At 41.6% G+C, this 16,079-nt stretch overlaps 1 protein-coding gene across 1 annotated transcript in view; it reads left to right on the top strand.

Annotated features, from left to right (window-relative positions):
* Positions 1 to 16,079, top strand: part of LOC129406558 (leucine-rich repeat-containing protein 37A3-like) — a 48,992-nt gene that overhangs the window by 3,573 nt on the left and 29,340 nt on the right. The window contains exons 3-5 of the mRNA XM_055144722.1: positions 941 to 1,012; positions 4,418 to 4,489; positions 7,244 to 7,324. Of these exons, the coding sequence (XP_055000697.1) occupies positions 941 to 1,012; positions 4,418 to 4,489; positions 7,244 to 7,324 (225 nt within the window). The remainder of the gene's footprint in view (positions 1 to 940; positions 1,013 to 4,417; positions 4,490 to 7,243; positions 7,325 to 16,079) is intronic.

Genomic DNA, 16,079 nt, shown 5'->3' with positions numbered 1-16,079 from the left:
AATCTTTTATGAGTTTTGTATGTCATTAAACTTGAATATGAGTAATAAATGATGTTTAAATTAATGAAAGCATGATAGTCATAGGAATTTGATACTTACTGGCAAGAGCGGAAAAGGCTATAATTAATTCATTTTTAAAAATATCTTTTTATTTTAGCTATTTTGATTTACAGTTTTACAGTATTGTCCATAGTAGTGTTTCATGGTTGTTCATGGTTAGGTTTCAATCGTACACTGTTTCAACACCCATCCCTCCACCAGTGTACGTTTCCCAGCACCAGTATCCCTAGGTTCCTCCCATCACCCCCCACCCCCCACACCGTGCCTGCTTTGGACAGGCACTCTTCTTCTCTCTGTCTCTGTCTCTGTCTTTCTCCTTTTGGGTATTGGGGTTGCAATATTGATACTGAAAGGTTATCAGGAATATCCCCTTATCTACCTTAAACACTCAATTCTTGTCCAGCGTGATCACTGGCCTCAATCATTCTTGAGTATTTGTCATATGCACTTTGTGCACGTTTTATTTCCCAGAACAAAAAAAGTTAATGGTGTTAAGTTTCAAAGGGCTTCCTTTACAGATTTAATTTCATTCTTCATGGGGTATCCAGAGTAATGTTTGGAAGAGAGGAGGGAGTGGCAATCCTGAGGTTCTGGTGTCACCCAGAATTTGGATCTGACAGATTTTCTGACCTAGAGATATGCTTTGAATAAGTTACTTGGTGTGAAGAGTCAATAGCTGTGCTTGTGTGATGGATATCAGTATATGATGGATATAAGTGAGGACAAAACAAAGAGTTTAAACAGAGATCACTATCCCTAAGTTAAATAAGAATTGGGGTCTTTAGAAAGCACCATGATTATGTGTAAGAATTAGTCCTATGTAGTAAATAGTCATAGTTATTTTGCATTTTGGTCCAGAAATAATTTTTCCATTTCTCAGAATCCTCAGTGACAATTCTTTGACTGAATTACATAAGGATTCATTTGAAGGCCTGCTATCCCTCAAGTACTTGTAAGTTAGTTAATCATTCATTTATGAGATTTTAGCTCTGTTGTTTATAAAACAAAGGGTGTGCAAGTTAATCTTTATCATTTCTTCCAGTAATACAATTCTATAGTTTTGTGATTATAGCATTAAAAACCTCTCATGTTATTTCTGGCACTAAATTATATTTGCATTTATGTATATAAATATCTACATGTGCATATATAAAAAAACTTTAGGCTTACTCTTCAAGCCCATGTTCTCCCTGGATCGTGTACTTTGCTTACTTGTCCCCATGTCTCTTTGTTTGCTTTTTTTGGTCTGGAGAAACGGGTTATCTTGTGAACAAATTCTTTCTCTTTGCAACCCCCCCACATCTTTCTAAGAAAGTTTCATTCAATATAAACTGTCTTGCTTCACAAAAGTTTTTCTTTAAACTTTAATAATAAATGAAAAGTACTTATATTTGCATCACCCATGTAAACTTAACTTAGAGTGCTAATATACCATCTCCTCTGTGTTCGCATAGAGTTCCTTTATGTCCCCATGGATCAAAACCAATGCATGGTCCAGTTTTACATAGCCCATTAACTTAAGAATTGTTTTTGTCAGCTGGGGATATTGCACAAATGTTGAGTGTGATGCTTAGCAACAGGAGGCCCAGGTTGGTTTCCCAGCAGAACGAGGTTCTGGGCTCCCCATTCCCTGACCCCCCAGTAATGTTCCTGAAGCATCCTCTGAGCACTACTAAATAAAAACAAAGAGCTATGCAAATATGTTCCTGTTTTTATTTTTTATTTTTAAATTTTCATGTATGTATGTATGTGTGTATGTATTACTTTTGGATCACACTCAGGGATGCCCAGGGGTTACTCCTGGCTCTAAACTCAGGAATTACTCCTGGCAGTGCTGGGGGGACCATATGAGATGCTGGGGATCAAACCCGGGTCAGCTGCATGCCAGGCAAACACCCCACCCGCTGTACTATCACTCTGGCTTCATTATTTATTTATTTATTTATTTATTTATTAAAATTTTGTGCATGAAGAAAGATAGATTTTATTAAAACTTATTTAGAAAGTTGTGAGGGAGAGGAAGTAAGAAGTATGTGTCCAAGAGAGAACACAGGTGAGACAGAGTGGAAATAAACAAGCAAAGAAACAGAAAGAAGCAAGTGAGATAGTCAGGCCCTGAAGAGCAAGCCCTGAGGACTTTCAGAAGGTGTTTTTATTCAATCCTTCCAAAAAGGTTGTCCTTTCCTGGAGTTTTGCATACTAAAAATTAGTCTGGGTGTTGTCACAGGAATGTCTTGCACTGTTGATGTTCTCTTTATAATCTCATGGATTCTTGTGTAATTTCTTTTCTGAGGGGACCAGCCTTTTCTGGGTGGGGCCTTGGATTTTTGCATCCTGGTGGTACCTCAGTTTCTCCTCCAAGAGCTCAGGATTTGCATTTCAAATGATGTGACTCAAGCTCTTGAGCTACTTTGGGGCTAGGGAATGTCTTCTTTAGTTTTAGTATTCCCCCAAAGTACATCTGCCAGCCTGCACCAGTAGGAAAGGGAAAGCAGTCCCAACCTCATCACAGGCATCCTGGGTCCACCGCCTGTCCCTTGCAGGAAAGAATTTCAAGAGGTGCAACAGTGAAGCAGATTGAATGAAACGTGCTTAGGAAGATGTGGGAGGAGAGAAAGGAGGGCGATGTTGGAGAGAGAGCACCGGCTTTTCCAGAGTGCAAGTGAATAAGCCAAGGAACATAGACCCTAGCAAGCGAGACACACGGGAGAGCACAGCTTGAAGAGCAAGCTCAAACTATGCTTGTGTTTATAAAGTTGATGTTTGTGTTTTTCTGTAAAAGAAAAAATATTATAAAAATATGCTCTGCAAAATCTAGAATATTATTATTTTTAAATTTCTGGCCTTTATAGAAAACTTTTAAAAGTTGGCTTAATAAAAATTATTTAAAAAATAAAAATAAACTTGAATTATAGAACAAGAAAATAAAGAACTTTACTTGAATTCCATTAGCCCAGAATTTTAAAAAATATGTGTAGTTTCATCATTGTGATTTGCAATACATTCTTACACCCTATGTCAGCATATTTCTGAATTATCTATAACTTAAATGAAAATTTAAATATGAAATACTTGGCTAAAACAGAGTGATTCTATAGCAGTACTATTAAGAACATGTGAGATTATCACGAGGAGAGTTCTGTTGTAGGAATTGTTGGGCTATTGTCACACAGACATCTTGGACAGAATCTTGTAAAAAGAGAGTAGGAGAAAGGTAGAACACAGGAAAAACACCTCAATGCTCTCAGAATACCAAAAAAGAGAGTAGACACCTAGACCCAGGAGTTGTAAGCCAGGGCTAGCATGCAGAGCTCCCTCGTGCCCACCTGCGCTGGGTCACTCAGGCCTGCAGTAGATCACTTGGAGGGCCTGTTAACCCCCCAACACAGTTCCTGCTCCAGCTGATTTGGAGTAGGTTGATTGGAGAACAGGCATCTTCAATCAGCTCCCAAGTGAGACTGGTGTTTGAGAACTATTTGGAAAGTTAATACATGACGGTGTGCATTGTGGGTCAGAAAAGGAAAGCCTGGGACTGGAATGATAGGACAGGGGTAAGGGGCTTGCTTCTGCACATGGGTGACCCAGGTTTGATCCCCAGCACCATGCAGGGTCCCCTGAGCCCCCCAGAGTGATGTGTGTGCAGTCAGGAGTGATCCCTGAGCAGTGCCAAGGAAGGGAACGAAAGAAAGAACAGAGGCAAGAAGAAGAGGGATGAGCTAGGAGATAGTTATACCCATCTTGGTCATATGTGAAAGAACTTAAAGAGAATTAATAGATATAAAACAGTCAACTGTAATAAAAAAAAATTCAGCACTCTGAGGATTTTGTTTGTTCCACCCCTGTACAATGAAAGCAGTGAATTAATGGAATATTCAGAAAATATAGAACCAAAAATTGATTTTCTATTATGATAAAAAAGTTTAATTCTAAATTAGTTCAAAGTTCTGTCTGAAAGGAGTAATTTCATTTCACATTATATGAAAAAGGATCATTTTATTAGCCTAGCTAAACAGGAAGGTATATAAACATGAGACTGTTCATTTGAATATTTGAAATGATTATATTAAATATAGTAATTTCACATGGAGGTAAAAAAAATTGAACTCCAAGTAGAATTGAGAACATAAAAATCACCCAATCAATTCTCTGCTCCAAGAAAAGTTTAACTCCAATATTAGAACCAAGTAGTCATACAATTAATTCATGAAGATTTGTGGTTGAGAGAAATGAAAGAAGGTTAGGGGTTCTGGAACATTCAAATCTACTCATTCAATATTATTTTGACTTCTACTAGTTATTTCTAATATTATATATTTGGTAGTTAATTGAAACAATATTTTCCTCTTCCTTTTCCTAGAGATTTATCTTGCAATAAGATACAGTTCATTGAAAGGTGTACATTTGAAGCATTACCATTTTTGCAGCATGTGTAAGTTAAAAATCACTGTCACTGTCACTGTCATCCTGTTCATCATTGATTTGTTCCAGCAGGCCCAGTAACGTCTCCATTATCCTAGCCCTGAGATTTTAGCAGCCTCTCTTTACTTGTCCTTCCTAGTGGCATTGCATTAGAGGCTCTTCAGGATCAGGGGTTTGAGACCCATCATTATTACTGTATTTGGCATATGAATACACCACAGGGAGCTTGCCAGGCTCTCCCCCCATGTGGGCAGTAAACTCTCAGTAGCTTGCCAGGTTCTCCAAGTTACGTGAGTTATGATAACCATGTATAAACTAGCTAAGAGAAAACTACAGCAATTTGTTCTCAACACAATAGTTAGAAAAGTAAACTAGTTTTCAGGAAGTACTGGAAATGTCTAAAGTCTTCTATTCTGTAGATTCTCAAATGTAGGATGAGGCAATATCCCCAATTTCTCCTGAAAAGAGGAATATCCAGGTATGTTTAAAGACTTCATATTCTAGAGCATTCCCTAATTACTTTATTTAAAGAATTAAGTGAAGCTTGGGTGAAGACTCATTAGCCTATGGTGACCTCAGTCGATCCTTATTTGGGATGCTTTGAAAGGTCACTTGACAGGATCAGCTACAGAAGAGCACAGAGATTTAATATAGACTGAGTTACTGTTCCTTGAATGAGGCCTAACAATGCAAATCTTTAATATCACTGTAAACAAGTATTTGAAAAATAATCAGCTAAGCAAGTCTAGTGCACATTTCTTTTACATTTACTTTATTTCTGGGTTCAAATTCAATGCTATTGTAATACAAATTTCTTTTTTATTATTTTCAGAAGACACACTCTCCTTCTACCACAGTAATTATGACTGAGACAGCATTTTAAAGCTTACATACACTCCCCCAAATGTCACCACATTTGATTACACTCGTACAGTGAAAGAATGAACAGGGACAGAACTGAAGAAAATTGGACAATATCTATTTTAATATGTGTGCACAAGAAAGCAACGCTTTGTTTGCTAGCAACTTCTTAAGATCTGTTTTATTAGGGGAAATATTTTTATAATTATTTCTAACAAAACTGTTAATAGCAGGGTCAGGAAATCAATTAGCAATAGAGTCCCACTTCCAAAAATAACATGTTTTTTATAAGCACCATAAAGATGATTCCATTCCCTTGTACAACGTTTTTTACTCTTTTCCGAGGCTAAGAAACACTGTTTAATATCACATACAGAAAGGGTTTCATTAGCATCATTGCACAGGCCTCATTGCATCCCTCCCTGCTCCCAACTTCACACACAATGCTAGACTCTAGCTTGGGAGACACATTTTAGCCCAGAGAGAGGCCAGTTGTGCAATGAAATCCAAAATAAAACCTTATGTTTGAGTTACTAAACAGTTCCCCTAACATTGTCAACACAGCGAATTTTAAAAGCTGCAAAGATCTTCACTTAACTAAGTTTGAAAGATTTTTTTCCTTCTTACTCCTAGTAGCTTCAGCTACTAAAACTACAGCAAATCCTTTTTTGCCTGTAAGTAAGTATTAGTATGAGAATTACTAGTCAGAGCAATGTGAACAATAGAACCATGGCCCTCAACCTGGATGATTTTGTGCCCACATGACCCTTGATAGTGCCATGAGGTAGTTTTTATTGTTTTAATTGTCAGATCTATAATGATGCTGTTGGTGCCTAGTGAGCAGAGACCTCCAGATACACTGCTGAATAGCTACAATGCACTGGACAGCCCCCCCATAAGTATCCAGTCCCCATGTGGCAGTAGTGCTGAAGTCATGAATCCCTGTTCTAGAGAACTTCATTAGTGAAGTATTTGTTAAGCATTTGCTATTTTGTGTCATAAACATCAAAGAATAAATCTTAAAGGTCTTTCACAGTGATGTTTAGTGCATGAAATGTGGTTATGTGAATTAGAAGTAATGCCTCCTTCTTCTCCTTCTCCTTCTCCTTCTTCTCCTTCTCCTTCTCCTTCTCCTTCTCCTTCTCCTTCTTCTCCTTCTCCTTCTCCTTCTTCTCCTTCTCCTTCTCCTTCTTCTCCTTCTCCTTCTCCTTCTCCTTCTCCTCCTTCTCCATCTCCTCCTCCTCCTCCTTCTCCTTCTGCATCTCCTTCTTCTCTTTCTCCTCCTCCTTCTGCTCCTCCTCCTTTTTCCTCCATCTCTCCCTCCTCCTCCTCTTCCTCTTTCTTCTTCCTTCTTTCTCTTGTTCTCCTCCTCCTTCTCCATCTTCTCCTCCTCGTCTTCCTCCTCCTTCTCCTTTTGCATCTTCTCCTTCTCCTGCATCTCCTTCTTCTCCTTCTCTTCCCTTTTCTTCTGCTCCTCCTCCTTTTTCCTCTTTCTCTTCTTCCTCCTCCTCCTCTTCCTCTTTCTTCTTCCTTCTTTCTTCTTGTTCCTCCTCCTCCTCCTTCTTCTCCTTCTCCCTCTTCTCCTCCTCCTCCTTCTCTTTCTGCATCTCCTCCTCCTCCTCCTCCTCCTCCTCCTCCTCCTCCTCCTCCTCCTCCTCCTCCTCCTCCGGCTCCTCCTTTATTTCCTCTTCCCCTTCCTCCTCCTCTTCCTCTTTCTTTTTCCTTATTTCTTCTTCTTCTTCCTCTTTCTCTTCCTTCTTCCTTCTTCATCTTCTTCCTTCTTTCACCTTCCTTCTTTCTTCTTTCTTCCTTCTTCGTCCTTCTTCTTCTTCTTCCTTCTTCTTCTTTCTTCTTCTGCTGCTGCTTTTGTCTTCTTTTTTTTCCTGTGTTTTTTCTTTGGTAGGAATCTTGGTTGCAATTTAATCACTGAACTGAGCTTTGGAACGTTTCAGTCCTGGCATGGAATGCAGTTTTTACACAAGATGTAAGTAAAAAAGCAGATAAATATACATAATAACACTGCATCAAAACATCATACAGTTATTATTAACTAACTGGTGCAAGGCCAGTGTGAACTCTATGTCTTGAGATCCAATTCTTTTTGTTCAAACGAAGAAACTAAGGAACAAAGAGGCCAAGAGATTTGCATGATGCCTGGCATGCTTTGCTTTCTCTATTATTGATTATTGGCTCGAGCACTAACAGAAAGGTATCCATTAGCATTGTCTTGTGATTCCCACTGGTATGGCCCTGAACTGTGAATGAGGCTTTGAATTCCCAGTTTAATTCCAACTTTGGTTCCTGTTCATACGCAAAGTTTCTAACCACTTAAATGTATGCAACAAAGAGCCGGGAAGAACTAGGTATAACAGTTTTTACTGGGAGTTGGCTGAGAAGGAGAATTATGGATTCATTCCTAGCTGGTAGCTTCTTTTACATGGGGAAGGAGAAGAGTTCCTGAACATCTGTCTTAGCATATTTCCCTCCCTCATAATCTAGACCATTATTTTGAAGAAAAAATACATATGTATATATATAGACATATATATACATATATATACATATAGATACACACCTCTAAAGTGAATTCACTGTGGTCAGTATAAAGATTTGAGCTGTGGTAAAAGTTGGTAAAAAGCTATGATAAAAACATACCATAGGCTTCACACCTGGCAGTGCTGGGGAGGGATCCAGGATCACTCCTGGCAAAACTGGCATCACACTGGCCAGCTGAGCTAGAAGGCGGCCATGGGAGGCACCTGGAGTTCTGTGGTGTGGTGGGATCAAACTCTGGGCTTATACATGGCAGACATGTGCTCCATCTCTGAAACTATCTCTGTGACCCCAAAAGTGTTTGTGTTACATCAGAGTGAGTGAAAAACATTCATCAAACATACATTGTTCTTGCCTAATTTCATTGTACTTACTTTTCTGATTATTCATGTGTAAGAAGCGTGTGGTTTTATACCACTTGGGTGAAAAGTTCCCTCTGATTTCTCTCTGATTTGATGTGACACAAGCAGATCAAAATTCAGAGGCTTAAAGGAAATTCTGTACTCAAGCGGAAGGTCCTCCTTTCAGTCTGACTTTGAAAAGAGTCTTCACCTGCTTGTGTTTCAGAAATCCAGTTTTATACCATTCCTGCAGATTAGATGAAGGAAGGGCAGGAAGGCAGCTCGGTGATTCTGCATGGGTATAAACCTGAGTCGATCCTCCGGCAGACAGATTAGATGGGGCGGGTAAGGGTTGGAGTGTGTCTGGGCCGGGGTCACAGTTCCTGCAGGTGCCCACCTGTAGCAGCTCCCCTTCACCTCCTTAATTTACTGACAATGGCAAAAAGAACCCTGAAGACCAGTTTAGTAAGGAGCAGGCTTAGAGATTATTGTCACCTCAGTGCCTCTAATGCCACATTTTTACTAAGCATTATATTATACCAAGCACCGTAAGAACCTCAGTTTTGGTATAGTTTTGTAGGAGACAGCGGGGGCGGGGTGGAATGGCATCATACTTTATAAAAATTAAGACATTCAAGAACATTCACAGAGTGCCATTTCTTCTGAGTGTCAAGCCTAACTATATGGAAGAATAGAGCAGGGTGTTTGTCACCAAGAACCTTGAGTACTGGAAGAAAGAAGACAGATGCTGGTGGGAAAACATGAGAGCCCTACTGCTAGTGCAGACAGCAGGGTAACAAGATAGTGGGGCGACACTGGAGATAATGGTGGGTGGTGTACTGAGAAGGACTCATCATGAATGAGGTTGAGGAGACAGCTCAGAGAGCTGGAGCCTGAGCTTTGCATTGCCAGCAGTCACTCCCATTCACACCTCCAAATGTGGTCCCCAAACAATGAGAAGAAAACCCAACAAATTTATAATGGAGAAGGTGACGATTTATTTGAATTGCATATATTGAAATTTTACTCTCAAATGAGAGAAAAAGGTAATGAAAGAATCATAGATACCTGGAAAGAAATGATCATCCCTGTCATGTGATTTAAATAGAACTAGCTCCTAAGAGTAATTCAGTCACCTCAACAGATTGTCATGGAGTCTGGGGAGATAGCGCACTCTGTAGGTGCTGGAGCCCCAGGGTTAAGCCTCTGCACGACATGGTTCCCCAGCACTCATGGAGTGCCCAAGTATGGCACTACCCACCCCAGCAACGAAAGTGTGGGAGCCCAAATGTGCTGGGGGATGGGCTCCTTTCTTTGGGGCCCAATCTTTCTAAATGACCTAGCTCATTCAGGTACAAGTTGCCTGCGTGATCAAAACTCTGTGTCTGGAGCACAAGTACAGTGGGTGCATGACTTGCCTTGCACATGGCTGATCTGGGTTCAAGTCTCAGCACCCACATGCTCTCCCTGAGCACAACCAGGAGTAATCCCTGAGCACCCTGCTATGTGTGGCTGAAAAACAAGGGAAAATAATGTTACATCTTTTTCCAAAGGCAAGGGATTCACTTAGCTCATTTTATTACCTATCTGACAAATGACTGGGTTGATTAGAGGCTGGGTTGATCATAATTTACTCCCTGCATTAAATATATCTGGGGAAAGGTCGAGGTGAGAGCCAGAAGAGTTCAGTCAGCTGAGGGCATGCCAGGTGTAACCCAAACCTAAGCACAAACAAAACAAAATGGCCCAGCTGAGGTGAATTGATAAGGAATTAAAGGAAGCTGAACTCCAAACCTCACTTGCAGGATCTCGGGGAAGATCCCAGCGATTTTTATATTCATAACTTTGCATTTCATTTATTTTGTTAAACAGGATTTTAATAAACTAGATGAAATTTAGGGTCCACAAAAGCTTGATTCTTCCTGGGTTCCAGGTAATTATCACTCAGTGAGTTTTTTGAATGAAGCATCTATAATATTAATAAACACTGAATGGTGAACACATTATCAGTTGAATGAGTAACAGGTCACCTACAATATGCCATAATTATTTGCAAATGTAAATTAATAAATTTTCCATAAATTGCCAAAATATTAGTAAGATGCCATTGTTTTTGAAAGGGAGCTAATCACATCTCTTACAGATGAAATCAGGAATGACATATGTTATGGAAATCCAACAGCATTTGCTAATCCTAAACGTTCAGTATCTTTTTGTTTCCTTTTTGTTTTGGGGCCACACCGCCATGCTCAGGGGTTGTTCCTGGCTCTCCTCTCAGGAATTACATATGGGATGGGGGATCAAACACGGGTCAGCCGTGTGTAAGGCAAACACCCTACCTGCTGTACGATTGCTCCAGCCCCAAGCATCTTTTTTTTCCCTTCTGACTTTCAAGTGTTTCTTTGTTCATCTACACAGGTCTACACTGATGGCTTGTTTAAAAAATTCTTTTAGTCTTCTCATCAGTTCTAAGGTTACAAGTTCCATGATTGTAGCAACTGCAGACTTGACAAAGTAGAAAGGCGATGCCTTACTCAGACAGAGCAGTGGACACTCTGGCTTGTTTGTGGAACATCAGTGTTTTGCCAAGACATAAGTACTAAGAGAGAACAAAGGAAACCCAAACCTTGTTCCTACTGACCGCTTGACCCCACTGTGGAGATTGTCAGTGAGGTGGGGAGCTGCACTGTGAAGGCAGACGGAGCTGTGGTCACAGCGAAGCCCTCACGCTCTCCCAGCCACATAGCATAATGGCCTGTCTTTAGATGAGTGTCCACACGAGAGCTTACTCTAAGGCATTGTTATCAATTTGGGGTGTGTACTGAAATCCTGGCAGCAGCTTCTTATCGTTCAAAAGCTTCTACCTTAAAGAGGAAGACTGCTGAGGACCTTGGAATGGTTTAGGGGTGACTGGATTCTTTGTAATAATTTGGGAAGTTGAGGAGTTGGTCACATTCAGCAACTACTCTGGTCTCCCAAGTGCGTCTTTTCCTTCCCATCTTTATAAGGGGATATTCTCTGTTTCAACTTAGTAGTGCTGCCAGAGCACTGTAGGGGTCACACCTGAGCACCACCCAGATTTGGTTCAGCTCCCCGCTGCCCCCATACCTCCAATTGGGTTTTACCTTTCTTCCTCATCTTTTTTGTTGCGAGATATCTGAGGGTGATACACACCCCTGGCTGTGATGCTCCCATATTCAGTTGCGGTGCTCACCAGAAATCCTACATCAGAGCCAGGCGCTTGCCCCCTGAGCTGATGGTTGCTGCAGGCCTCCATCCTTTCGGGAAGGGTGTGTGTGTGTATGGGGGGATCTCACACACGACCACCAGGGGTTGCTCTTCTACTCGTGTTACTCATGTATAAGAATCTTCTAAGAGCTGTGCTCACACCTGTGCTTGTCAGAGGCGCCACTTCTCAGCGTGATTCTTGCTCATCGTTTCTCTTTTATATCAGAGAGCAGCAAAGACCTTCCTTGCCTGAATTTCGAGGTGGATTCATGTGTCTCTTGGGGTCTTGCTTTTCCTGAGACTGAACTCCACCCGTGCCCACTGGCAGAGAGCCATCTGCTCAGCCACAGTGGCCTGGGCTGGAAGCCACTACAGGGTCTGTGGTCCCTAGCAAGAGGACAGTGTGGCTCTGTCACAAACTAAGTATCCATGTTCGTTCAGATAACCTGGGGGATTGGGAGACAGACATGAAGTCCACTGTGTGCACATCTCTTAAAAAAAATACTTAAAGAACATGATTTACAAAGTTATTGAGAGTTGGGTTTTTTTTAATTGAATCACTGTGAGCTACAGTTACAGAGCTTTCATATTTGAGTTTCAGTTACACAATGATCAAACATCCATCCCGCCACCAGTGCACATTTTTCACCATCAATATCCCCAGTATCTCCCCCATACAAATCCCAACCCTCCTCATACCTCTATGGCAGACAATTTTCTCTATACTCTCTCTCTACTTTAGGACATTATGATTTGCAATATAGATACTGAGAGACCATCACATTTGATTTTTTATCTACTTTCCGTACACATCGCCCATCCCGAATGATCTCTCCAACCATCATTGACGTAGTGATCCCTTCTCTATTCCAGCTGCCTCCTCCCCAGCTCATGTGGCAGGCTTCCAACTATGGAGCAATATTCCTGGCCCTTGTCTCTGCTGTCCTTGGGTGTCAGTCTCATATTATGTTATTTTATATTCCACAAATGAGTGCAGCATTCTATGTCTGTCCCCTTCTTTCTGTTTCTGACTCATTTCATTTAGCATGATACTCTCCATGACCATCCACTTACAAGCAAAAAAAAATTTTTTTTTTTTGCTTTTTGGGTCGCAACCGGCGATGCTTAGGGGTCACTCCTGGTTCTGCACTTAGGAATTTCCCCTGGTGGTGCTCAGGGGACCATATGGGATGCTGGAAATTGAACCCAGCTTGCGGCATGCAAGGCCAAAGGCATGCAAGGCAAACGCCCTACCCGCTGTGTATAGCTCCAGCCCTAAAAAGCAAATTTGATGACGTCTTCTTTCCTAACAGCTACATAGTATTCCATTGTGTAGGTGTACCAAGGTTTTCTTAACCAGTCGTCTGTTCTTGGGCACTTCGGTAGTTTCCAGATTCTTGCTATTGTGGATAATGCTGCAATGAACATACAGGTGCAGATGTAATTTCTACTGTGCTTTTTTGTACTCTTGGAATATATTCCCAGAAGCGGTATTGTGGGGTCATATGGAAGCTCTATTTCTAGTTTTTTAAGGAATGCCCATATTGTTTTCCAAAAAGGGTGGATAAGTTGGCATTTCCAACATGTTGTTGGGTTTTAGGTATACAATATTTTGACCCCAACCCCACCATCAGTGTTCCTACACCCAATCTGCAATCTTGACAGGCACATTTCAAGGTCAGTGGTTGTAGGGTTTTTTGCGGGGGTGGGGGATCGGGGAAGCACACACAATGGTGCTCAGGGATTACTCCTGGCTCTGCACTCCAGAATCACTCCTCACAGGCTCAGGAGACCATATGGGTTGCTGGAGACTGAACCCAGGTCAGCCGTGTGCAGGGCAAGCACCTTACCTGTTGGGCTGTTGCTCTGTCCCAGTGGTGGTTGTTTAAGTCTCATATTTTAAGTGTTGAGCCTGTGCTTTGAGTAGAGAGCTATACCACTTTCCCATATCATTGGTAAAATAAAGCCCTGGCCCTTGTCCCGCCCTTTATTTTCTACCGCCTGTTGATTTCTTTGCTTCTCTGTCATTCTCCTTCCTGTACTCTGGGCTCAAGACTGATGTAGGCATCCCCTTCTACTGCATTGCATTTCCTCATCCAATTATTCTATCTACCACAGAGAAGTGAGATCAACCTGTATGTGTCCTCATCTGACTTCACTCAATATGATATCCTCCAGTTCCAACCAGGTTGCAGCAAATTACATGATTTCATCATTTCTTGCAGCTGCATAGTATTTCATTGCATATCTATTCCACATCTTCACAAAACAGTCACCTGTCGTTGGACACCTACGTTGATTCCGTATCTTAGCTATTGCACTGAGTGCTGCGATGAATGTGTGTTCATGTGTCCTTTTGAATGTTTTTCTAACCTGGGGTAACATACTCAACAGTGTTTCCACAACCTTTTACTGGTGTTGCTTGCCAGGGATTGGGCCTCTTTTCTTGTGATGTTAACGTCCTCCTGACTGACTGCAGTGCAACTGGAAATCAGTTGCCGGGGATGAGGAATGGCAGAGCTGCAAGACAGACCCCAGAGCTGCCAGGAATCTCATTCAGCCAATGTGGTGACACGGGGGATCGAATTCGAGACTGCATGCTTGCAGTGAGGGGGTCAAGCCGGAGTCCCCAGATAAGATCTATTTCAAAAGGTCATTGAAAGTAATATTGCCTGGGGTCAGAGAGATGGTACAGTTGGCAGGGCACTTGCCTTGCATATCACTGACCCATGTGTAATCCCCAGCACTGAATGTTCTCCCTATAGAGCACCACCAGGGCTGACCCCTCTGTGCACAGCCAGGAGTCAGCCCTAAGCACAGCTGGGTGTGGCCGATTAACCAAAAGAAAGGGAAGGGAAAGAGATCAGTCTTTTTTATTGTTTTTGGATTATACCCTGCAGTGCTCATGGGGTGCTGGTCCTTGAGGGGGTGCTTGAGGGGGGCCATGTAGTGCCTTGAACCTGCCCCACCCCTCCCCCTCGGCAAGGCATTTACCCCAGCCCTTCTTTGTTTGCTTGTTTGAACCCTATTTTTGTTGTTATTTATTTATCTATCTATTTATTTATTTATTTATTTACTTTCTGGGTCATACCCAGCAGTGCTCAGGGGTTCCTCCAGGCTCTGCACTCAGGAATCACTCCTGGCAGTGCTGAGGAACCATATGGGATGCTGAGAATCGAACCTGGATTGGCTGCATGCAAGGCAAACCTGCTGTGCTGTTGTTCCAGCCCCTTCGTTTATTTTAAAATAGGATTCTCCAATAATGTCCAAAGGACCTAGGCACCGATTATGGTGGTGCTCACGGATCTGATGATACCAGGAGTCAAACTCAGCACCTCAGAAATGCCAGGCATCTGCTTTGCCACTTTGAGCAAACTCCTCAACTCAGTCATGGTCTCTAAGACTGATAGAAACTGTTGCTCCTTTATTTATGGGGCTGGGGATAGACCCTCAGACTTTATATCTGCAAGACAAGTGTTTTACTTCTGAGCCTTACTTCTTAGTCCTTTTGCCATAGTTGATTCCATAAAGCATAGAAATAAGTTCATGAATGTATAAGAGGCAATGGATGAACTAGGCATGCACATACATTTATCTATAAAATGCAGAATGAAGTCAGCCAGAGAAAGAACTGACATGCAGAGCAGGTGTTCAGGTGCCCTTTCCAATTTTTGACTGAATACTCACTTCTTTTGTATAGACATGTTTTCATTTTTTGTGGGCACATACCCAGGTATTAAATTGCTGAGTCTTTGGTAACTATGGCTAACTTTTTTGAGGAACCATCAAGCTTTCCTGCAGTGCCTCTTTTTATATTTTTACCAGCAGTGCATAAGGATTTCAATTTCTCCATCACCCTGGTTGCACTTACTATCTGTTTTTAGCCATCTTACTGAGTATAAAGTAGTATCTAATTGTGACTTGGATATGTGTTTTGATAATGGCAAGATATTAACTATCTTCTATTTAAAAAAATTTTTAATGACTCACCGTGGGATATAGTTACAGACTTACAAACTTTCGTGCTTACGTTTCGGTCATACAATGATCGAGTAACCATCGCTTCACCAATGCCTATTCTCCACCACCGATGATCTCAGTATCTCTCCCACCACTCCCAACCCATCCCCACTACACCCCCCTGTCTCTGTGACAGGGCATTCCCTTTTGCTCTCTCTCTCCTTATGAGTGTTGTGGACTCTCAATAGAGGTATTGAAGTGCTATCATTTGGTTTGAAGTCTACTTTTAGCATGCATCTCCTATCCCGAGCGGGCCCTCCAAGCACCCCATAGTTGGTGTTCCCTTTTCTATCTGAGCTGCCTTTCCCCACTACATGTGAGGCCAGCTTCCAAGCCATGGAACAGTCCTCATGGTATTCATCTCTACTATTCTTGGGTGTAAGTCTCCCATTCTGTTTCTATATATTTCACAAATGAGTGCAATCTTTCTGTGTCTGTTCCTTTCTTTCTGACTCATTTCACTTAGCATGATGCTCTCCATGTAGATCCACATACATGCAAATTGTATGACTTTATCCTTTCTAACAGCTGCATACTATTCCATTGTGTAGATGTACAAAATTTTGTTAACCAGTCATCTGTTCTTGGGCACTTGGT

The sequence above is a fragment of the Sorex araneus genome, chromosome 7 (assembly GCF_027595985.1).
Source record: "Sorex araneus isolate mSorAra2 chromosome 7, mSorAra2.pri, whole genome shotgun sequence".
Classification (NCBI taxonomy): Eukaryota; Metazoa; Chordata; class Mammalia; order Eulipotyphla; family Soricidae; genus Sorex; species Sorex araneus.
This window is presented reverse-complemented; position numbering and strand designations above follow the sequence as displayed.